Source organism: Sorex araneus, chromosome 5, assembly GCF_027595985.1.
Source record: "Sorex araneus isolate mSorAra2 chromosome 5, mSorAra2.pri, whole genome shotgun sequence".
NCBI classification, from domain to species: domain Eukaryota; kingdom Metazoa; phylum Chordata; class Mammalia; order Eulipotyphla; family Soricidae; genus Sorex; species Sorex araneus.
The window spans coordinates 188645778-188670419 of record NC_073306.1 but is presented as its reverse complement, the minus strand read 5'-3'; the positions used below and the strand labels follow the sequence as shown (position 1 = coordinate 188670419).

The following is a 24642-nucleotide window of genomic DNA, read 5'->3' as shown; positions in this document are numbered from 1 at the left end:
TGATCTTTCATGTAGTTATTTCCACCATATGCATTCCCAGATATGCCCTTACATCAGAGTCATATACCTAAAATGGAATTACTGTTGAGTATTAACTCTGCCTTCAGATTTTAAGCTTCCTCCATATATACTACTACAATTAAATGCCACTGGTGAAAACATTTTCTGAAGAATTAATACACTAGCAAGTGTAAAGCACAAGACGTTCGCTGGGACATGGTAGCAGTACAATTGAATGCAAAATGCTTGAGGTATCTGGGGTTTAACTGTATGAGCATGCTTGCCTATAGGTCTGATTGAAAGGGCCTTGTGGCTTTTATTTACTTTTCAGAATTAAACTAGTATAAATGGAAACAAGAATGGAGGTAAGGTGCTTGCCTTGCATACAGCCACCCCCAGTTTGATCCCTGGCACCACATGTGATTCCTGGACACTGCCAGGGTTTACTCCTGAGCACAGACCAAGACAGAACCTGCGTGCCAATTGGTGTGGTCCCACCCACTCTCCAAATAAAATTGAAATGACAATGGATTTTTTTTTTTTAGTGATTGAAATATAATGTAAAGGGGCGGGAGACAATATGGTGATTAAGTGATATGAGTAGCAGGAGCTCCACCCATGTTCAAACTCCTGCACGATGTGGAGTCCCAAGATCACTGTTGGTGGTCCCTGGTGCAGCATCAAGTAACTACCTGGTGAGCCAAATATCACTGTGACTGGCACAGATCCCTGAGTACCCCTTAAAAGTCATGCAAGCCCCCACCCTACAAACAACATAAATAAGAAACTAGAATAAGTGAATCAATGTACACAAATACATTTTTTGTGTATAAGCATCGCTTCACTAATTGCAATAACACATACAGGTGTAATTCATACTGTAGAAGTGGATAAAATTTAACATTATCTAAACTAACCCCATCATTTAATACAGGAAGAAATGCAGAGTGATGAATATTTATTATTAATTCAATGTCACACATGATTTTGGTTCTTAGTACTAAAACATTTAAATGACAATTTTCATATTTTCTTTTTTTCTCCAAAAAACATCATGGCAAAATCATATTAGCAGCACACTAGAGGTACTTCATTTTCCTCACATATGCTTTTCTAGAATTTTCATCTAGCTGACTTTCATATTCATATATCAATTCATGAAACGAAAACCAAAAAAATAGGTTTCCTGAATAACGAAAATTTTTGATTCAACAGGTAATACCTCTTTAAGTATCTCTTTATCCTATTTTTTCTTTTCCATGTAACAAAACACCAACACACAATCTAAGAAGGACAATGTGAAAAAGGATCAAAAAAAGAGTCCAAAAAAAAAACAAGCCCAAGTTGTTTATAATAATAAACAAAACTCACAGATTTTTATGTCCTTACTTAGAAGTTTTGTAAAACAAAACCAGAATTGTTCAATTGTTTTTTATATTTAATTTTCACTCATTTTATTCAAACCAGAAAATTAGAAGTGTCAAATAAGAAATATTTTACTGAAAGTCAAGAGCTCTTTCATCACTTTTCTAAAGTCATAAATTGAAGAGCTGACATTTTGATTTATCACATTGTGCACTTTTAATAGCCAACAAGTTCGCTATTAAATTTTAATCAACCTGCCTATTAAATTTATTTCAAATGGTTTGAAGATACTTCAGCATCTTTTAATAGCTAATTCATTCACAGGGAATCTATTAATAGGAATTTCAATGACATGTTTTCTCCAGCGTACAGATTGGGTTATTGTTAGTTCAATACAAATGGAATATTCTGAATACAAAGGTGTTGCCTCTATTTTAATATATATTTATTCAGAGCTTTAGAAGTTGGAATCTGAGAAATTACAAGCTCTATTTCCATTATTTTGTACTAATTGGTTTTATACATGTCTTCTTGCCCAGACATAAGAGTTTTTTTATAATAAATACTTAGAAGTCAATTTACTGGGTCATGTGCTATATAAATTTTTAATTTATATTATATTGTCAAAATGCTGTCAAATGTGTTTTTACTAATTCACACTTCCAAGATCAGTGTAAGCTTTTAAAATTCTTGCTAAGATTTGGTATTATTAGACTCAATATTTGTCAAGTGAACAAAGATCATATATTTTTAGTTCCCGTGATTTGCATTTCCCTGATTATTAGAGGGAAGGGGATTATTCATCAAATTAGCCACAACTGCATCCTATTCCATGAACTTTTACATTTTATTGATTTTTAATATTTAATATGTTTTATTGATTATAGATATGTTAAGCACCAAAATTTTTCTTGCTGCATGTATTGCTTATACTGCCCAATGTGCTTTTATATGAGCATATTTTAGCAATTGCAATTCTTATACTATAATTTTGGATTTTATTTTATTTTTAATAACAACTTTAAAAATAAAACTTTAGTTATTTTTCCTTTTAAAATTTTTGAAATATTTTTGTTTCACATATATATAACCTGAAATAAATAATTTTATGGAATAGCATACTCTGTTTTTTACATAATTAGCTGAAAGCTAAGCTGCTCAGAGATCAGACATTTTCTGACTGCTCAAGTCAACAGCAGTGGAATTAAATCTCAGAATTCTTGGCTTCACAATAGAATAAATAATGGTTTGCAATAGAAATGATGAATCTATGCCTCTCAGTCATTAATAATTAAAAATCACCATATTTTGTGATGAAAAAATATGTATTTCTATATGCTTGAACGTGGATATTTTGAACAATATAAACATGGTATTCAAACAAAAGAGAATGAAGTTCAAACTAAAGGTTCTTGAGTCCTCTAGGAGTAATGACTGAGTGTGTAACCAGGAGTAACCCCTGAGCACCTTTGGGTGTGGCCCAAAAGCCAAACCCTCTGCCCCCCCAAAACCAAAACCTCAACCACCCTAAAAACAAATCAAACAAAATCCCTAAGGGTTCCATAAGGTTCAAACTATAAACATGACTGTTTATGCACAGACAACATTGCATAAATTATCACAGTTCTTTTTAGCAACTCAAAGGTATTTGAGTATTTTTTATAAGTCACACAGCCAGTCACATTCAATTTTCTCTAAATTAGATGACTTCTTGATAATATCTTAATGGCATATAATTATACTTATAGCAATCTTTATTTATAAATTGTATATGGATCATGAAATTTTATTAAGTAAATTAAACATCAGAACAAATGGAAGTAAGACTGCTATCGAACAATGGGATTTGCCAATTGTGAAGATAATGTATTTTTATTGTAATTATATGCGCTATATTGGCTTACTTTATAATACTGTTATACAAATTGCATGAACTCACATGGATCCAGTTTACTCTGGCAAAAATTTGAATTCAAAAACTGAAACTTATATTTGAAAAAAATGTATCTGGTAAAAGTAGATATGAATTGGAATAAGGGATCTATGAATAGTGAGATTCCTGATAATATCGTTTAGAGGATTACTTTACTATATAATAATCAGCTCTGTTCTATTTAGACTTTCAATTTTATTTTGGAAAGCTTATATTGTTGCTACTTTTCAGTATCAAGATTAACTGTCTTCCTTCAATATCTATAATCCTCCCAAACCTTTCTTAATTCAGTGATTTTTCTGAGGTTGTAAATTACTTTCTGTGAATGTGATAGGTAATTTATATAAGTTTTTGAGGCCACCACCTCCTTTCCTATAATGAAATACTCTGAAGAGCCTATCACAAAAATTATGAAATAATCTATTACTAAACACTTTTAAATAGTATGCAGTCTATAAGTTTCAAATATGAAGACTTTGCATCAAATTATAGGATTTACTTTAAAAGATACTGCACAATTGTTGATAATAAAATTAACTTATTTTTCAAATAAGCTCTATTTTTCTGAGTTTTTTTTCTAATAATATAATCCCTTTTCACATTTCATTTTTTTATGTAAGTTAATCATGTTCTATTCATTTTCAAAATAGAAGCTATATATTTAAATAATGAAGTGCAAGACAATTACCAATCAGTTTTACTCATTTGTACAGCTAACAGAAGCAAAGAAACTGGCAGACAACTACAAAACTTATCCCTAGACCAAAGTTAAGCTATGTCTCAAAACCACCTGTAGCCTTGCACAGTCACTGTAAATCAATACAATATACAGAGAAAAGCATCTGCTTTAAGATAATGTGGTCTGTCAATTATTAAATTATTTCTTAGAAAAACATGAGGAAACAATGACCTTAATTTGGGCATTTTACAACTGTATTTAAATCACAACCTTTAAGTTTCTAATGCAGTAGGAAATTTGATTCAGATGAGAGGACAGACATGTTTCCTGTTAAATTCTGAGTTTTAAGACTCTTCGCTCTTTTGATTAAAACTGGATAAGCACATAAAACTCACAAGAGTAGTATAGCATTATCACTATCAATTTGAAGTTTGCTCAGTTAGATTTACTACTTGGATAAGCGCGTCCAAGGCAAATAACCCTCACCCCCACCCCTGCTCTTGCTCTGGACTATTCTCTTCTTTGTGAAGTAGCATAAAATCACCTGCTGTGCGATCAAAAGGCAATTGTGTATGTGTGTATGTGTACCTGTTTGTATGTGTATATGTGTTTATGTGTGCCATTTGTTTGTGTTTTTGTTTTTGGGAGTGTGTTTATGTGTTTGTGTGTGTTTCTGGGTATTTTTGTATGCTTGTGTTTGTGAGTGTGTTTTTGTGTATGCATGTGTTTGTGTGTATGTGTGTTTCTGTGTGTATGCGTGTTTATGTGTGTATGTATGTGTGTGTTTCTGTGTTTGTATTTCTGTGTATCTGTGTTCATGTGTGTGTATGTGTGTTTGTGTATACCTTTCTGTGTGTTTGTTTGTAACTGTGTTTGTGGGTGTGTCTTTGCAGATACAGTCATTAAATATTTTAATTGCAAGTAATAGGGAACTGGAGCGTTAGCACAGCAGTTAGGGCGTTTGCCTTGCATGAGGCCGACCCGGGTTTGATTCCTCTGTCCCTCTCAGAGAGCCCGGCAAGCTACCAAGAGTATCCTGCCTGCACGGCAGAGCCTGGCAAGCTCCCTGTGGCGTATTCGATATGCCAAGAACAGTAACAACAAGTCTCACAATGGAGACATTACTGGTGCCCGCTTGAGCAAATCGATGAACAATGGGATAACAGTGCTACAGTGCTACTTGGTTAAGACCATACTATATTGTTTTGATAGCAGACAGCTTCGATAAATTATTGTTCGGTTGTATAGAGATCAGAGAAAAGTTTTATTTTTCTGTTCCATTAATAAATACAGGACGAAGCTATTTCTCTTAGTTTCAACACAATTTTTGACCTGACCAAAATTTTTATCTAATACTATAAGATAAAAAAAAATCTTAAAACTGAGGCTGAGAGGGAGTACGGTGGGTAGGTGCCTTGCACGTGGTTCACCCAGGTTCGTCCCGTGTTAACTGCAAAGTGTAATTCCTGACTGCAGAGCCAGGAGCTATCTCTAAGCATCGCTGGGTATGGTCCCAAACCAAACAACAGTAACAAAACAAAACCCTTAAAACTTAAAGATAAAAACATTCTAAGGGCCAGAGGGAAAGCAATGCACCTAAGCTGACTTGGGTTTGATCCTCAGCAACTTATACAGTCCTTGGCTCATGACCGGAAGTAGTTCCAGAATGCAGAGCCAGGAATAAACCCTGGGTGGATGACCCAGAAACAACAACCAGAAATAATTCTATCGAATACCTGAAGGCGCCCCAGAAAATAAATAGAAATATTTTTAAAATCATACAATTTAGAAAACTAATTGTTCTATTTGGACAATAATATGTAGTATGTTAGTTAAGTATTTATAATTTTGTAAGTTTAATTTGTAATTGGCTAATCTATTTTTGCATATAGTCATTTCATTTTAAGATCTTTGTTTTACTAAATGAATATACTGAATTCAAACTAAGGTATTATATTTAGGACGAAATTAAGTGAAAAAAAATTCAAAGTACATGAAGAAAAGTGAGATGTTATATTCATGTTATTAAAAATATCTTATCTCCATCTGCGGGCAATCAAATCCTTTGAGTTGTATCTTAAAAAATGCCCTTTTTCCTAATTTTCTTCAAACATTATGAAAAACTCATAATAAAACAATTAACAATTTTGTTACCATGAGTAGGTTTAATGTCAAGAAAGATCTTATCTGTAACACAAAGTTACTTGACATGCAATGTAAACTTGAATAAGTTATCAGAAACTTTGCTTCTTTATGGATATAAGGATATAAAACAATGAATAGTGAACAGTATACAATAGGTAATGATTACTATACACAATGGAAGAGAAATCTCAAGTTGGCCAAGAACTAGAGTTTTGTTTTATTCTAGTAAAAGAAGGAGTATCAGGAATTCCTGAAGGTATGTTGGAGGTTTATATTGTGTTGTAAAACATTTTTGTTTTAATTTGCATCCTCAGCAACTATGTGACACAGCACAACTATATCAGAACTAAACTTAAATGCTTCATAGCAGTATATTTAGTATTTATTAAGGTATTTCTTAACAACCAGTTTGATTTAAAATAAAGAGCTAAGAGAAAAAGCTAAGTATAGATTAGGCTATAAAATAAACCATAAAAATGAAAAAAAATCTACTTAAAGAAGTTTCTTTGTGGAAGAGTGTACAAAATCTGTTTTAATGATAAAACAGTAACGAATAAAAATCATTCTTTACTATTACATAGTTGGCTCTGTATATGCTGCGGGTTGATTTTAAAGGATTCGAAGCAAAGTTGAAAGTTAAGAATAAGCTGGACTCACTGGGAAAGCATTTTTTTTTTTTTTTTGGCTTTTTGGGTTACACCCGGTGATGCTCAGGGCTGACTCCTGGCTCTGCAATTAGGAATCACTCCTGGCGGTGCTTGGAGGAGCATATGGGATGCTGGGAATAGAACCCGGGTTAGCCGAGTGCAAGGCAAACGCCCTACCCGCTGTATTACTGCTCCAGCCCCAAGGGAAAGCATTTTAAAACTATGTGTTTTGGGGGTTTTACCCATTATTTTTGGCAAGAACTCCTCTCCTTGCTTACAATAAACCATTATTTAATGTAGCACATTTTCCAATGGTAGGTTTGTTTTGAAAATTCTTTGATGACCTTGAATTAATATTCAGAGCGTTAGTTGCATTGTTTAATTTTCTGTCTAATAGAGCATCTCACATAAATTGATACTTGATTTTAATTGGGATATTTAATGGTCTTCCAATAGCAGAAAATCTTTATTTATTGTCCATTTTTTGATCATTTTTGTATTGATGATATATACAAAGAAAAATTTTAAAAAAAGAGCAGTTTTGCCTCATTAGACTTAAGTTACTAGGTGAAAAAAAACCCTTAATATAAATAATGGTGAATTTAAGATAAAAATGTTTTGCATGCCATAGAATATTTATTATTAGCAATTATATAATCATAAATCTTGTACTAAATAAAAAGTAATTTATTTTACATAGGAGCTTTAATGTGTTGTCTGTGCACATACAGTTAGGTAAATCATTATCTGTTTTTGCAAATTTACAAATAGACATCAAAATGTATTAGGATTAGGTTAATATTTATGAATAGTAATTTAAAATTTCTTTAGAACAAAATATTTTGGAACAAATATTATATTTTATGAATATAAGCCAAATGATACTTAGTGACATTATTAAAATAACTAAGTGAATGACTTTAAATGCTTCACCCTAATAGAGACAATCCATAGAAAATATTAATTGCAATTAAACAGCAAGTGTACTTTCTCACTGACATGTTTCTTATAAACAGAAAAAAACAAATATGTTTAAATAGGCTGCATATTTACAGGGTGGTAGGTGATTTATTATGAAGTTTTTCTGCCTCAATGACCACCCTCCTGGGAAAGACAATACAAGTACTGAGATGATGGGTTTGAAATGAGAATGAGCCAACATCCCTGTTATTCTATATAAATGGTTATTTAGCAGGGCTGACTGGATTGAGCAAGTGTTCTAAACTACTGAGGTATAGAATGGGTCTTGGAGCAGCATTTGCTTATATTATTATCCAAATTAGGAAGAAGAAACAGTTTACCTTTATTTATTCAATGCTAAATAAAATACCATTACAAATCAAAAGTGGAAAATACAATGAGGCATGTGTAATTTGCATTTAATTTCTAATTTAGAAGAAGCAATTTGATTTTATTAGTTTATTACTTTCTGTTAATCTCAAGGGTGAGAGCATCTTAGGTAAGTTATTATATCCTATATTTGGCGTTCAGGTAACTATCTCACTCCTCCCACCAATTACAAAAAAGAGAAAAGAAGACCTTCTGTCACAAATAACAAGTTTTAATAACTGATTATTTGAGAGTAATGCCAAGGATCTGTTTTCATTCATTAGAAAATATAAGTGAGGTTCAGAATACAAAAATAATAGTACTTAATATATTTCAGGCACTACTGTAGGTAATTAATACAAATCAACTCACTTAGTACGCTGAAAGTACACACCCTCTACAGGGGTACTATTTATATCTTTATTTCATAGACTGAGATGTTAAGTCATTTACCAAAAATCACTGGATTAAAACTCCATTCTCAAAAATGTTATGCAAAACTGCAATGAGTAATTCAACTACTTGTGGATGTCTATTTGAGATCCCCTTTTCTCTCTATATTAACAATGTTCCTTAACGGTGGAGCAATCTTTCAAAGTAGCTTTGCCACTGAAAACCAAAATTTACCCTGAAAATGTAAGAAAAGATCACTATATGCTATCATATCATCATAAATGTTATAGTCATACAAACTTACAGAGAACACAAGTATACAGTAATATAAATCTGGATCAAAAATACATTAGAATTTATAAATGCTACAACTTTAAGGATGAAATGCCATATAACAAGGAAATATGGCCTAAATGAGTATAAATTTTCTGCCTAGATTGCCATCCATAAACATTTATATTATACTAATTTGTATTGATTACATGAATGATGGGTGTAATCATTCATCAAAAAGATAGTACAGCAGGTAAGGCATTTGTCTTGCACCCAGCTAACCCATATTTGATTTCCAGCATCCAATATGGTTCACTGAGCCCACCGGTAGTGATTCTTAAGTGCATAGCTGGGAGTAACCACTGAGCACTGCCAGGTGTGGACATAAACAAAAATTAAAAAAAATAAAACCACTTCACACCGTTGGGGCCACTGTGATAGTATGCTGGGTAGGTTGTCTGCCTTATAAACAGTCAACTTGGATTCCATCCCTAGGTTGCCATATGGTCCAGAGGTGATCACTGAGTCAAACTGGGTATGGACCCCAAACAAACAAAAATCCCATATTATTAACCATTGTTTCAAGAAGAAATGCCATTTTTCTAATTCTTCCAATCAGGGTGGGACACAATTTTGTAACAACAACAAAGCTGAGTGGAGGAAAGTTGGCACTAAATACATGTATATGCACTTAAGTATCCAATATTGGGAGCTGTTATCTGTCAAAAATTATTTTAAAATAAAATTTCTGACTCGAATTTAGTTAATGATATAAACGGGAACAGGAAACACAATTCTATTATTCACAGTGAGCTAAACTTAATAAAACTCAATTTTAGAAAAATATCTCACTTCCTATATAGATTTACTGAATAACCATCCACCAGAAAATTTCTTGGTAAATCCTTTTATTTTTGTATCAAATTCAAATTTGATATCAAATTCAAAATTGTATCAAATTTTTGTATCAAATTCAAATTTTATTGAATTCACTGTTCATTGAACAATGTTCATAGAACAAAGTTAAAGATAAGGCTAAGTAAATAGTTACATGTAAAGGTAAAAAAAGACTACTACGACTACAAATTGTTACTTACTACTAGAAAATATGAGTTAATAGAAATTTGGATTGGAATTCTAATAGGCCTGCAAAGAACCTGGGAACTAAAGAGATATTTCAAGGTCTATAAAAAGAGTATTTTAAAAAAATTAACCAGTGAATGAATATTCCTATGAGGTTTATAAAAATATGTGTTTGCATCAGTGTGAATTTTCTTTGAAATTCTCTGAAAAAATTCATTATCAGAGGGTTTTTAAAAACTTCCTTCTAATGGTATATGTTGTGACATTTGTGAATTTAACCTGATGGGAAGGCTGGACCACTGGTCTTAATGAATTCTAGCTTCATATATGTATAGTATTGTAGCAAAAGAGTTACCATGATTAAATATTTGCAAATAAATAGAACTATTAAGAAAACAACATTATAATAGAGATATTTGAAGTATAATGATAATGGCAGATTCCAGAGATGAGATGATCAATTAGCAAAACCCCCAAAGAAAATATAGAGCAAAATACAAATAAAATATTCAATGTGCTTCCAGGGTCTCTCAGAATATCAAGGAATAAAATCCCTACAGCCTCAAATTTATAATCTTGGGGAAATTTAAATATATAACCCGAAGAATAGGATGTAATAATTGGCCTGAGAACAGAAAATTGAAAAAAATAACAGAGAGAAAAAACGTTGAAAAAGGAGCTTGATACTGTATGATGAATGCGCTAATTTGAATGAAACCAAATGCTGAAATGAATTCTTATCTGGGAGAATAAACTATAAAACATATAGAGTTTTAAAACAATATTCCTCTGATGAATGAGCAGTGGAATAAAAAGCATAGAAAATCTAAAATTCTGGGGCTATGGTGCTGCCAGCAAGTGAACCTGTACCCGGGTGGTGAGTGCATCAGCGGCATGAAGGTTCCTTCAGGCTTCCTGATATCCAAAAATTTCTGCTGTGCCTTTTGCTGGACCCCAACAACTTGGGACCAAGTTTACCAAGAAACTAAAAGGCCAAAAGTCAGGTAGGTGGGAGCCACACCCACAAACCACCTCTGGTTCAGCTATACAAGCTATTTATTGCCCTTATTTCAGAGACCCATAGATAAATCTTGAAAGAGATCAAAGGCCAAAATTAAGCTCAGTCCTAAGCATGACTGAACAGACTGAGGCAAATTGGAGGGGCTCGGGTTGGCCCGGTGGCCTGCCCAAGCAGAGCCTGCGGCAGCCTCTTGTTTCCACAATCCAAAATCGTCACCATTATCCCCGGCCTGACTCTTCTGTCTCAGAATGGACCTATCCAAGATATAATCTGCTAAAAGTTCTGGTATGCGGGTTTTGTGACTGCAATCTCCAGGCTTTCTCAGAGTTAGGGTGGGCTACCTCCCCCCACTTCCCAACACTCCTGAAAGCACTGGCAGTCACTCCCACAAATCAATTCTAGTGCCACCATGTAAGTTCTACTACTGGCTTTGCTTCAGAGACCCAGAGACCCATCAATAAATCCCCAAAGAGATCAAAAACCTCAGTTAAGCTCTGTCCCACTCATGACTGGACAGACTGCAGTAAATCGGAGCAGCAGGTTGGTGCCCACCCAAACAGAACCTCCAGCAGCAGCTTGATTCCACAATCCAAAGTCGATACCATACCCCCGGCCTGACTCTACAGTCTCAGGACAGACCTCATCAAGATATAATCTGTTGAAAATTCTGGTATGCGGGTTTTGTGAGTGAAATAGCCAGACTTTCTCGGGGTCTGGATGGGCTACCTCCCCCCTCTTCCTTGTACTTCTGGAAGCCTCGCCAGTCACATGCACACCCCAAAGTGGTCAGGGAATTGAAAAGCTACTCCAGTCTTACTGTCCTGATAAAAATAACAAATGTCCTGAACAAACACCATAACCTTTTAGCATCTGTATTGCAAACCATAATGCACAAAAATAAAAGGAAAGAGAGAGAGCAAGAAGGAAAGTGTCTCCCATAGAGGGCGTGGGAGCATGGGGTGTTGGAGGATGGTGGTAGGGAAACAGGGGACATTGGTTGTGGAAAATGTGCACTAGTGGAGCGATGAGTGCTGGATCATTGTATGCCTGAAGCCCAATTATGAACAGCTTTGTAATGGTCTATATCATGGATATCCAATTAAAACAAAATTTAAAAAAATTAATATGGTGTTCATCCCTAATTCAGTTAGCTTAATCAGTGGCTGAATAAATAACAGTACTCCTACATTTAAAAAAATAAAATAAAAAATTTCTCTTCAAGAAAGAAGTTGAAGAGATAAGTTTTGCATATATATTCATTCCCAAAAGGTTGGGTATGCATTCTTCTTCAAAGCACCTGGGACATTCTTCAAGATCGACCACATGCTAAGTCACAAGACATGCCTTCATAAAATTAAGAGGATGTAAGTTGCATCAATACTCTTCTCAGAACATGATGCACTGAAACTAAAAGTTAATAGGAAACAGAAATGGGGTAAAAACTCAAATGCTTGGAAATTAAACAGGTAACAGCCAGTTAACCAGTGGATCAAAGAGGAAATCAAAAAAATTCCTGAAAACAAATGAGAATAAAAGTATAAGATACCAGAACATATGGAACAAAGCAAAAGTAATTTTAAGAGGAAAGTTCCTAGCAATTGAAGTATTCATTAGGAAACAAAAGGCACACATACATAACTTTAATTGCACAGCTTAAGTAACTAGAAAAAAAGACCAAATCAAGATGACTGAAGGAAACATTCCTTAGAGCAAAAAATAATGAAACAGAATAAAAAAGAATTAAAACAGTCAATGGAACCAAAAACTGGTTTTTTGAAAAAATAAACAATATTGGCAAACAATTAGCAAGATAAAGAAAGAGAATGCTAGAAAGCTGAATCAAAAATTAAAGGGGAGAGAGAGAGAAACTAAGAAAAGTGCTGGCCATTGAGACAGGTCTGGGGGAATGTGGTGGGAAGGAAACTGGGGACATTAGTGGGGGGAAATGTACACTGGTTGAGGGATGAATGTTGGAACACTGTAGCACTGAAACCTAACCATTACCAGCTTTGTAACTCTGTGTTCCCAGTGACTAAATATCAAAATAAAAAAAATAAAGAGGAGATGTCATAACAGATATCACAGAATTTCAATGAGCATCAGGATTATTTTGAAAATCTTAATGTCATGAAATAGGAAAACCTAGAAGTAATGGATAAATTCTTGGGCTCTTATAATCTCCCAATGTTAAACCAATAAGAAATAGAACATCTGAATAGGTTATGTACTATAAGTGAAGTTGAAATAGTAATCAAGTCTCCTAAAAACAGATGTATTGGTCAAGATGGTTTAGCTTGAGATTTCTTCTAAACTTTTAGAGATGAGCTACTCCAAATCCATTTCTGGCTCTCTGAAAAAGTCAAAGAAATAGAAATCCACCAAATCTCTATGAACTAAACATTGTTATCAAAAGCAGGCAGAAACACCACAAAAAGGGAAGACTTTAGATTTATATCCCTAATGAATATAGACACATAGATCCTCAGCAAAATATTAGCAAGCTGAACCAAAAAACATAAAAAAGACTACAGAATAGAACCAACAAGGATTCATCCTGGTTATATAATGAAGGCCCAATACATGCAAATCAATCAACATAATACATTATATCAACACACAAAAAAATCATATGATCATATCAATAGATGAAGAGAAAACATTTAACAACATCCAACACATATTCACGTTCAAAAAAAATCTCTAAAATGAGAGTTGAAGGAATTATCCTCAACATAGCTACGACCATTAACCACAAGACCACAGAAAACATTTACTCAAAGTCAAAAAAACTGAACTCTTCCCTCTAAGATTAGCACAAGACAAGGTTGTTCACTCTCACCACAACTATTCAGTATAGTATTGGAAGTCCTTGACGTAGCAATTAGAGAATAAAAATATGTGAAGAGCATCAAGATAGGAAAAGAAGTCCAATTCTATTTGCCAATGACATGATTCTAGATGAGAAAACCTTAAAGACTACCACAAAAGCTTTTAGAAAGAAAAGACTTGTACAGTAAAATCTGTACAGGCTACAAAATCAATACACAGAAAACGATGGCTTTTTTTATATGCACATAATGAAAAAGAAGACAGTGATAGTAAAAAAATTTCAATGTGTCTCAAAAAAATCAAGTACCCAAGAATCAGCTTAAAAAAAAGGTGAAAGGCTTATACAAAGAAAACTATAAAACACTAATAAAAGAAATAAATGTTAATATGAGGAAATGGATACATACTCCAATGTTAATGGAATAAAAGGATTAAAATTCTCAAAATGTCAACCTTACCCAAAGCACTATACAGTTTCAGTGCAATCCCTATAATACCTATGACATTTTAAAAAAGACATAGATGAAACATTTAAATTAATAAGGAGTATTACTTCCCTCTCCCCATGCTCCCCCCAACCCTTAACATCAAAGTGTTTGGCTCCCAGTAGCTAAATCAATCCTAATAAAAAAAGAAGGGGAGGCTTCCCTTTCCCCAATTTCAAATTATACTAGAAAGATGTATAATCAGTGCATTACTGGAATAAGGATAGACTCTCAGATCAATTAAAGAGAATTGTGAGTCCAGAGAGAGATAATCAGGTATATGGACAGCTAATCCTTGATTAAATAAAAAAAAATATGAAGGGGAAAAAAAGAAAGCCTCTTCAATAAATGGTGCTAGAAAATTTGGTTAGTCACATGCAAAAACATGAATTCAGATACTTTCTTACACCATGCACAAAAGTCAAATCAAAATGGATTAAAGAACTCAACATCAGACCTGAATCCCTTAGTTATATTGAGTAAAACATAGGCAGAACACTCCATGACTTTGGTGTTAGAGTTATTATTACTGCAATATCATTGACCAAGAAAACTGGAACATAGTTAAACAAATGGGACTACATCAAACTGAGAAGCTTCTGCACTGCAAGAGAAACAATGAACAGAACAGAAAGATAATACATGGGATAAAGTATTTACCCACTTTTCATCTGATAAAGGGTTACTATCCAAGATACATAAAACACTGGTAGAACTTTGCATGAAAAAAAAACTAACCAAACACATGGGGGGGTGGCGGAATACATTGTAAAGAGTGCACTGTGCAGAAACTTCTGCAAAGAGAAAAGGTTAAGACATGAAAAATGCCCTGCATCACTTATAATCAGTAAAATGAAAATTAAAACCACAATGATATATCATCTCATAGCAGTGAGATTAGCACACACCACAAGGGAGAAAATAACTACAAGGGATGGCATGGCTGTGGGGAAAATGGGACTCTCATTCATGGTTGGTAGAAATGTTGACTGAGCCAGCCTCTTTTGGTAAACAATAAAAAGATACTCAAAAACTAGGAATTGAACACCGTATGGCCAGCAATTTCACTTGTTGACATTTACTATAAGGGTCCTAAAGTTCTATTAAGAAGAGCCATTTGTACTCCTATGTGTATTACAGTACTATTCCCAATAGCCCATATCTGGAAATAAGCCAAGTCTTCAAGAATAGATGATAGGATAAAGAAACTACGGTACATATTCACAATGGAATATTACTTGGCTGTAAGAAAAGATGAAATCATGCAATTTGCTACTTAAATGGATGGATCTGGAGAGCATCATGCTGCGTGAAGTTAGGCAGAAGAAGAGAAACAGACACAGAATGATCTCTCCAATATTCAGGATATAAAGAAACACAATAAAAGGAATAACGAATGCCCAAAGGCAGAAACTAAGAACTGGTCTTCAGTGGGATGCTTACCAAAAGGGAGAAAAAGGAGGGAAAAGGAGGGGGGATGTAATGGGATAAGGACAATGACACAATGATGGGGGAAAGTGGAAATTCTGGTGGAGGGGGTGGTGTTCAAATGTCTTATGCATGAAGCTCTATCACTAACTGTATCGCAAGCCAAAGTGCCTAAAACAAAGTGCTTTCTTAAATACTTTTTTAAATATTGAGTCACACTATCAAAAGGAAAAATGAATTTTAAAAAAAGAGGGTATCACAGTTAGTTAATACAAACTTTCATTTGACTAAAAAAACATTAAAGATGGGACTAATTCTTTAGAAAACTGTTCTTAGCTGTCCAGTTATAACCAAAGACAAAAAAGTCGGGGCTCTCCTATGCCTAATTTAGAAAGAGAAATGGGAGTCTGAATTTAAAAATAAAGTGCTGGCTGGAAGAAACTAAGCATGAATGGGAAGTTGGCAACATGAAAAGATGTAAAAATGTAGGACCTAAGGTTTTTAACAATAGCAAGTATAATCTATTGAATAAACAGTGGTGAATAATTATGTGGTGGAGGTGACTAGAGTGTTTATCTGAAAAAGGTGAATCTTGGGTGCCACCTACCTAAATATGACACACACGCCTGAATGCAGGGAAGATAGGGCCCTGGGGAATAAGACAAGATTAAAGAAGGAGGTTAAAGACTATCTTCTGAGATATCCTATAAAAAAAATAAAATTTTAAAGTACTCCACTCATCTAAGATATTACAAAATGAGATGAGAATAAAATGAGAAGTTTGGGATATAGCAGACTCGACAATTAATATAGGAAATCAAGAGGATCACTTTGATGTCTATGACCATTAAAGTCACTGAGTGAAAGGAAGAATATGTATCCTGAAGAACTAAGATTTCCTGCATGGGCAATCTTCAAAGTCTAACTTCAGCTTAACCCAGCCCCAGAGTCATCATTAGGCTATTTTCCTGGGTATAGAAAGAATGTTTATACATTTATTTAGTAAGTAATATTTAAACTTAAATTTTAAGAAGATTTATAAACAATTCAGCAGTAAATAATAGTTTTATTTAAATGAATTTCAAATTTATGTAATCACCCAAAGATAAACATATACCAAGTTTTGAAATTCTTCAAAAGAAACTAAAAAAGGGCACTGTCATGTTTTATGGTGTGACTAATGTTAAAGTAAACTGTTAAAAATTTATTCATTAAAATTATTTTTATTAATGCCAAGCAGCTTAGTATATTTATATAAATTAAAATATAATGTAAAATATAATGTTACATAAAGCAATTTTATTCATCTTCCAAGTAGACAGATAAATAGTGGACCATTAAAACCATATATTCTAGTGACAACAATAATTATTCTGTGGATGATCAGGCAATCATGTGCTTCTAATAATTTAATTTTAGTAGTACTAACATTATGCTTCTACTAATTCGTCTAATAATATATCCTACAAATAAGAAAATATTCTTCTAGGAGTATACTGTACATTTCTTACGCATGAAATTATTTATGAATAAATAAAATGTCATATATCAAATTGTTTCCAAATTTTTGGAGGCATTTGTAATTTGTGCTTTATGATTTTAGCAAAACTAAAAGTTTACAGTATTGATTTATCAAACAACTTTTCACTAAAATTTAAACAAAATCTGAAAAGAGACAAATGCCTTAGTGTATACGTAAATTAATACAGAGTTAGTAAATAAAATACCAGAGGACATGACTGACATTAATGCACTCTTCTATATTTTGATTGTTAAAATTGCTTGTCTTACTAAATCTAAGTTATATATAAAATTTAGTACCCTCACATGGTAATTTTTACCAGTCACTCACCAAAATACCATGTGAAAGTTAATTAAGATTATAAAATAAATTATATCAGATTACTGGCACCACTTGCAAATTCCAATAGCAATAGATTTAACCTCTTATGCATTATATATTTCACTTTAAGTAACTGACAGCCACTGAATATGAATCTTTTTAAATCATACACCATAATATTACATAATTTATTTCCAAGTAGCATTAACTGTAACAAAAAGCTGGCAGATAAACTTTAAAACGAATTTAGTTTGGGAAGTAAGGAAAAAACCAGAACCTTGACCATAAAAATGACCATGGACTATACACTAAAATAATATCTTTCTTAGGAGAGTGTGAATAGAAAAGTCTCATACAAACATCACCTTTCCAAATAAAATTATAGTCTAATATTCCCCCAAATGATGGTAGTATTTTCTCACTGTCCACTGTCACTTCATCTAGTCATTCCTACTGTAGTCAATTTCATTCTAATCTGAGGGGGGCAATGATAGGGATGAGTTAGGGGAGGTGGCAGTGGGGGGCTAGGATAAGGAGAAAAACACAGGAAGAAAATCAACCACAAACAAAACTTACATAAAGGAACTTGACTCCAAAAGAATCTATTCTAGAGGATTTCCTAGGAACACTTTATCCAGATGGACATAGACCAAAAGAATCATAATACACATAGAAGATTTTTTTCTGCTAAACCTTTAAATATGATGTATCCTTTAAGTATGAAGCGTGTGATTTTTCCCAGAATGCATAGGTAGCCTTAAATATTAGACAGTCTATTTTCACTTCCACAGAGACTATGAAATTGCTGTCTACCTGGAACAGTGTGGAACTCTCTGATGCTTGGCTGACTATAAAGCTACATAATTGCCCATTTCTTTGCTTCCAATGAGGCCTGACAGCTCACCAGTTTACAGCAGCAGCTGATGACTACAAAGAAACATTTCTCAGTTTCTAATTTCATTTTAGAAAAGATTTCTTGAAAATTCAGGGTTGGGAAAATAAAGCTCATGAATAATGGAACACACACTGCTATACTCAGCCAGATTATATATCCTACCACATATATATGTGATATTCAAAATATAATATACAAAAACTACAAACAGGAAAGCGTCTAAGAACTTCAATAAACTACAAAAGTAATACTATGAAAAATCATTTCTGATTACCTCTGTTTAGTGATGCTGAACTGTTTATATCTCCAGTAATGAAGGAAGACTCTGACTGCTTCCTCACTGTGTCATTCCACATTCTACGAATTCGGCTCTGGGTTAGGGAGAAAGAAGAAGAAAATAAACTCACCTCACAGTGAATTTTCACACAAGTGATAATTTTTTTCTTTTTTGCCACAGTGACTTGAAACTTTGATTTTGGAGTCTGGGTGTAAAACGTCTCTATGCTTATATCACAGTAGCTTGAGAACATTAGAAACTAAATTAATGACAGTAGCTGGTCTCATTAAGTGCATTCCTAAATGCCCAAACTATAAAAAATGATAACCATAAAAAATAAATAGTATAATATACCATACCCATTTAAATGTGTTCAAGATACATAAATGCATACCTTAGAGAATCAGAATTTTATGATTCCAGTTTCAAAAATAAACAAATTATTCTTATTCTAGCTCTTATGGGAATGGGATATTTAAATATGCGATAAATTGTCATTTCTATTAACAAAAGATTTAGTTTACAAATTCTGAAATGTTGCAAAAAGAAGTTTTATAAGAAAAACATTAAAGAATTATTAAAACTACTAAACTTAACATTTTCTATATTTCAGGAATTTTTTTTTTGTTTGAGAAAAATGACATACTTTTTAGGTTCCATATTATCCTGAGTTTGTTTTGAAGGAGATAAAGGAAGTCAATCTACCTTCACTCAGTGTTTTACAGAGAATATCTAAAACATCAAAAATTCTTGTGTTCTCAAATTAATTTTTATGAGGGTGAGATAACTCAAGAAAATTGTGCAATATTTTCCCATACTAGCACAGATAAATCAAAGTATCAAATAAATAAATGCAAAGGCATATTGACATTTTCACAGAGTTCTATCTGAATCATTAATATATAATGAAAGCTATAAACAATCCAAATCACTGTCAAGGTCAAAGTGGTGAATAGATTCTATAATAATATGCAGTGTTGAAATTTTAAAAGATAACATGGATGACTGAGCAAAGAAGGAAAATATAGGTTCTAAATGATTCAATGTAGATAAATATCCTATCTATGCATACATATACAAAATGTACTAATCAAAATTAAGATCATGGTTTGTTCAGAGGAAAGTAGAAAGGTTCAAAGATTTTCTGAGATACTCCAAATTTATTCTTATTTGCTTTGAGGATAGGGAATAATTCACTGTGATAAACACTTCCATTTTGTGTAGTTTTGGGAATGCATGATACGCAACATAATTTTTAAAAAAATGGGCAAATGTCCTTAACTAAGAGGTGTAAAAACACTACAATGAGGAAGTGGCATTGTAGGAGTATGACTACAACAAAAATCACTGTTAGAATACATTTCTATGAGCTGCCTCATAATTTCCTCTGTTAAGTTTTCTCTACGGGGGGCCATATTTATTCTCTTGTTCTCCCTTAATAGGACAAGTAGGCTCCAAGGTTAGGGGTTGGTGTAGGTGACAGATGTTTCTTCTGCCTAGAGTGCTCTTTGTCCAAGTACTGATACACAACTGCTTCACTTCTTTATACTTTGCTTATTTATTTTTCCTTAAAGAAATCTAGGTTGACCCATTTTCAAAGACTTGTATCCCTTCCTTTCATTTCCACTCTCTCTTTCAAGTATTTAACGTATTTTTAATGTTACTGTTATTCTAATGTATTAATTTAGTCTACATTGTCATTACCTGTCCAGTTTTTTTTCAAGGTTAATGTCTGCACAATAATGTCTCCATAATATTTTACTTTATGTTTATGTAGCAAAGTTAAAAGAATGCCTGATACTCAACAGCATTACATACAAAGTACACACACAGACACACACATATATACATATATATATATACACTATATATACACACACACCTATATAATGTCTTATAATTTTTCTTCTCTATATCCACATACAGAAAGATAGGTTAGTAGAGCTATATTGTTCTCTTGTATATATATTATATAGAGAAATATCTACATATATACATTATATACTGGAGAGAAAAGGAAAACAAAATATGTAAATCAATGATTTATATATTATAAATCTATACTAGCCATTTTTTTATTCATTCACTCACTGAAATAGCACAACATTAGAATTAGGTACCTATTTGTTCAGTAGAAAACTAATATACAGAGATAAAAATTTCCAATGTGAGTTAAGTGGTATAATCAGCATTTGTATCTAGTGACCTGAATTCAGATTCACTGATTATAACAAGAAAGAGTTGAGGAGGAAATGGAGCAAAGGATAAAGTGTTGCAGGCAGACAGAAAATATGCATATATTATATAGCACTAATCCTTAACACTGAAATGTTCATCGAATGAAAAATGAACATAAGATTACTGGAAGGGCCACAGTATCGGTATTAAAATACTAGAGTTAAAAACCTCATTATAGAATATTATAGATAGTAAGAGAACACTATTTTATAATTTTAATGTTTCTTTTTCCCTCTTAAAATTTTTTTTTTAAATTTGGGACTATCTCTTCTACTCCTCAGGCATAATCCTGGCTTTATGCTCAGGGGTCACTCTGGGAAACTCTCAGGGTCAATATAGGGTGCCTGCTTTTGAATGGGGATTGGTTGCATGCAGGTGTGTGACTGAAACTTGATTTCTCTCTCCAGCCCTTCGTTGTGCCCATTTTGCAGTGTCCGGGATTGATCCAGGGCATAGCAGGCATTTTACCACTGAATTATATCCCTACCCAAGACACCACATGGCAGGTTTTTGTAAAGATCACCAAGTAACAACTTTCTGCAAGTGAAGAAGCTCTTGCTCTGTGATGGAAATGACAACACAATACAGAAGGTTTTTCTCTGGTGGGAAGTCATAAGAATTATGAGACAGAGGTTGTAAGGAAAAAAACATGGAAACTGATCTGTTACTCTATTTCCTAATTAGGATGTTGTGTTCATAGGTGCTCATTTTATTACTGTGATCTACAATAACACATGGTAACATTACATGAAAATATTATATGAATAAATCATCCAAACATTCAAAAAACAAGCATGAAGCAGAACAATTTAAGGAATAAAAAAGTATGAAAAACAATCTTCAAGTCACTAGTTTACAAACTCACATACCACATACCCTACATGTAAACATATCTTCCAGCATTTTATTTAATTAATGCATGTTCATGTAATACTAAAGAAATAACCAAACTTTTATAACTGACTAATCCTAAGAAGCAAAATGAGGGGTAACTGAAGGATAATTTTTGCTTGTTTTTTTTTTTTTTACTTTTCTCATTATAAACCCTAAGCCTAAGTGAGTATTTTACTTTTAGCCTTGCCAATAATGCCATTCCATTATCTACATCTCGGTCACATCGTTATACTATAGATGAATTTTTATCTGGTCCTTTTCTTTTCTAAATCATCCTACCTCACTTCAAAGAAATAGTAAAACCTAAATGCAGACACACGTACAAATATTATAAATGTATCTCTAGGCTTCTCCTTTGACTTCATCTTTCATTCACTTTCATTGTTTAGCCCAGGGAATAGTAAACTTTTTCCATTGACATTGCCATGTTTTCGACTGAGAAACACAACATGGGTGAGTGTTGTCAGAACACCTTGGGTTTATCACATAGTTAGAATTATATTTTGAATGAACTTTTGGTTGTTCTGCATTCAGAAACATTTTACTGCTGACGTTTCTGTAATCCCCATGTATTAGGGTTCAGGTAATGACAATCTTTCTTTTTCTTAATCTCTTATATATTCTCCTATCTTGACTGGTTTTGTTGTAGACATTCTTTCATATACAAATTTTTTTTTTTTTTTTTGCTTTTTGGGTCACACCTGGCTCTGCACAGGTGTTACTCCTGGCTCTGCACTCAGGAATTACTCCTGGCGGTGCTCAGGGGACCATATGGGATGCTGGGAATCGAACCCGGTTCGGCCGCGTGCAAGGCAAACGCCCTACCCGCTGTGCTATCGCTCCAGCCCCCCATGTACAAATTATTTTTTATGATAAAGAAAAAATGCTATTATTATTATTAAATAGTTTGGGAGAAATTTCATGAAATAAATTTCTTTGTGTTACATGTTTTATTCATTTGATTGATTTGATTTTTAAGAATTTTCAAAAATGACTTGGCTAGGAACAGCTGTGCAGTCTAACAAAATGTGTTTGATGAAATAAGACATATTAAATTTGTAGTTTGCATTTAAAGGTTACAAGGATATTTAATTTTCTTTTCATGTGAGTACAGTTCGAGAAATTTAACTTATTAAACTATGCAGTTAAGCTTTAATTATAAACAAAACATAACTTCCTTAGAACTTTGGGTTCAGTGCCAAATTCCTCATTTGGCCTTCCTTTTATACTCATTAACTAATAAATAAAGCAAAAACATTAATCATTATGAAAATTAGCCTATAAATTTTGTAATTTTATTGTAATTTGTTTCCTTTGATTTCTGTTCTAGTCTTAAGTTGTACTAAAACAACAACAAAAACAAACACCACGTATTTAACACTAGGAATAAAAACAGCAAACTACTAAGAATGACAGCAATTTATAACAGGAAATAAGTCGGAAATAATGGGTTTCAGTTGACAAGCATTCTTACCTGTGAGCCTGTGGAGTAGCGTCCAGGAGTTCGAGAACCAGATGTTTTCCCTGAGCCAATGGAACTCTCTGTACTTTTGCCACTACAACAATGTGTGCGTAGGCATTTCCCATATTCTTTTCGTACCTAGCCAATTAAATGTGAATTTCTGTTAAAACATCAAGCAATTAATTTGAGCTAGCAACTATGATATAAAGTGATTCCTCTATATTTAGATATTAATAGAACTGTTCTCTGGCCATATGGATATAAGAACATCTGTCTGGCATACACTGTACAGTAGAAAATAAAATGCATAGCATCAAGTTCAAAATTTTGCATACCTGGAATCTTTGAAAATACATATACCTCCAATCACAACATACCAGTACTACCACTTAGATAAAAATTAAAAATTTAAGATTTCAAAACTCTATTTTTAGCTTTATCAAAATTAGATGAAGTAGCCTACTGATATACTGCAATTACTGTTCTCTAGGCCTAGGGAAGAAGTTAAAGAGAAATGAGAGAATGCAGAAGAACCAAGAACGAGAAAGGTTTGGAAGAGAGAGTGAGGATATTTAATGACATAAAATAAAAATTTTTAATCATTTCTTTTAAAACTACAGTTATTTAATTTTTTTAAAAGTGGGCAGACTTGTGACTTTGGAATATAAGTGTAAAATTACTGAGAATTTCCTCCTTAAAAATCGTTTTTTAGGGGGCTGGAGTGATAGCACAGCGGGAAGGGCATTTGCCTTGCACACGGCCAGCCCGGGTTTGATTCCAGCATCCCATATGGTCCCCCGACCACTGGCAGGGGTAGTTCTTTAGTGCATTAGCCAGGAGTAACCCCTGTGCATCACCGGGTGTGACCTAAAAAGCTAAAAAAAAAAGTTTTTCAATAATATTAGAGAAATGTGATTATGCTTTTAGCGTTGCTGATTAAATTTTTAACCCTGTTGTAGGGTAGCAGAGCAGGGGCGGTATCTGGGTAAATACATACTTTTGACTTACAGTTTAATGCAGGAAAATATATCAAAAAAACTTTGGGAAAACTTTAATCAAGTTTAAATTGGGGACCAAGGAGACAGTTCAAAGGGTTTGAGCTTTTAGTTTATATGTTGAGGGGCCCTTGTTCAATTCCTGGCATCCCCTGAATGCTGGGAAAAAACTGTGTCACCAAGACAGAAGGAGCTTCTCAGCAATACCCCCAACACCCCCAGAAACACAGTGTTTTGTTTTGTTTTGTTTGGGTTTTTTGGGCCACACCCAACAGGGCTCAGGGGTTCCTCCTGGCTCTGCACACAGGCGTCACTCCTGTCAGTGCCTGGGAGAACATATGGGATGCTGGGGACTGAACCAGATTGGCTTCATGCAAAGCAAGTGCCTTCCATGCTGTGCTATGGCTCCAGACCCAACATGGGTTATT

General features: G+C 33.5%; 1 protein-coding gene across 27 annotated transcripts in view; it reads right to left on the bottom strand.

Annotated features, from left to right (window-relative positions):
* ADGRL3 (adhesion G protein-coupled receptor L3) overlaps positions 1 to 24642 on the bottom strand; it is a 988077-nt gene that overhangs the window by 178465 nt on the left and 784970 nt on the right. For all 27 annotated transcript variants that reach the window (XM_055139571.1, XM_055139575.1, XM_055139572.1 and 24 more), the window contains 2 exons: positions 23232 to 23357; positions 18623 to 18719 (listed from right to left, as the gene is read on the bottom strand). In XM_055139571.1, coding sequence (XP_054995546.1) covers positions 18623 to 18719; positions 23232 to 23357 — 223 coding nt within the window. The remainder of the gene's footprint in view (positions 1 to 18622; positions 18720 to 23231; positions 23358 to 24642) is intronic.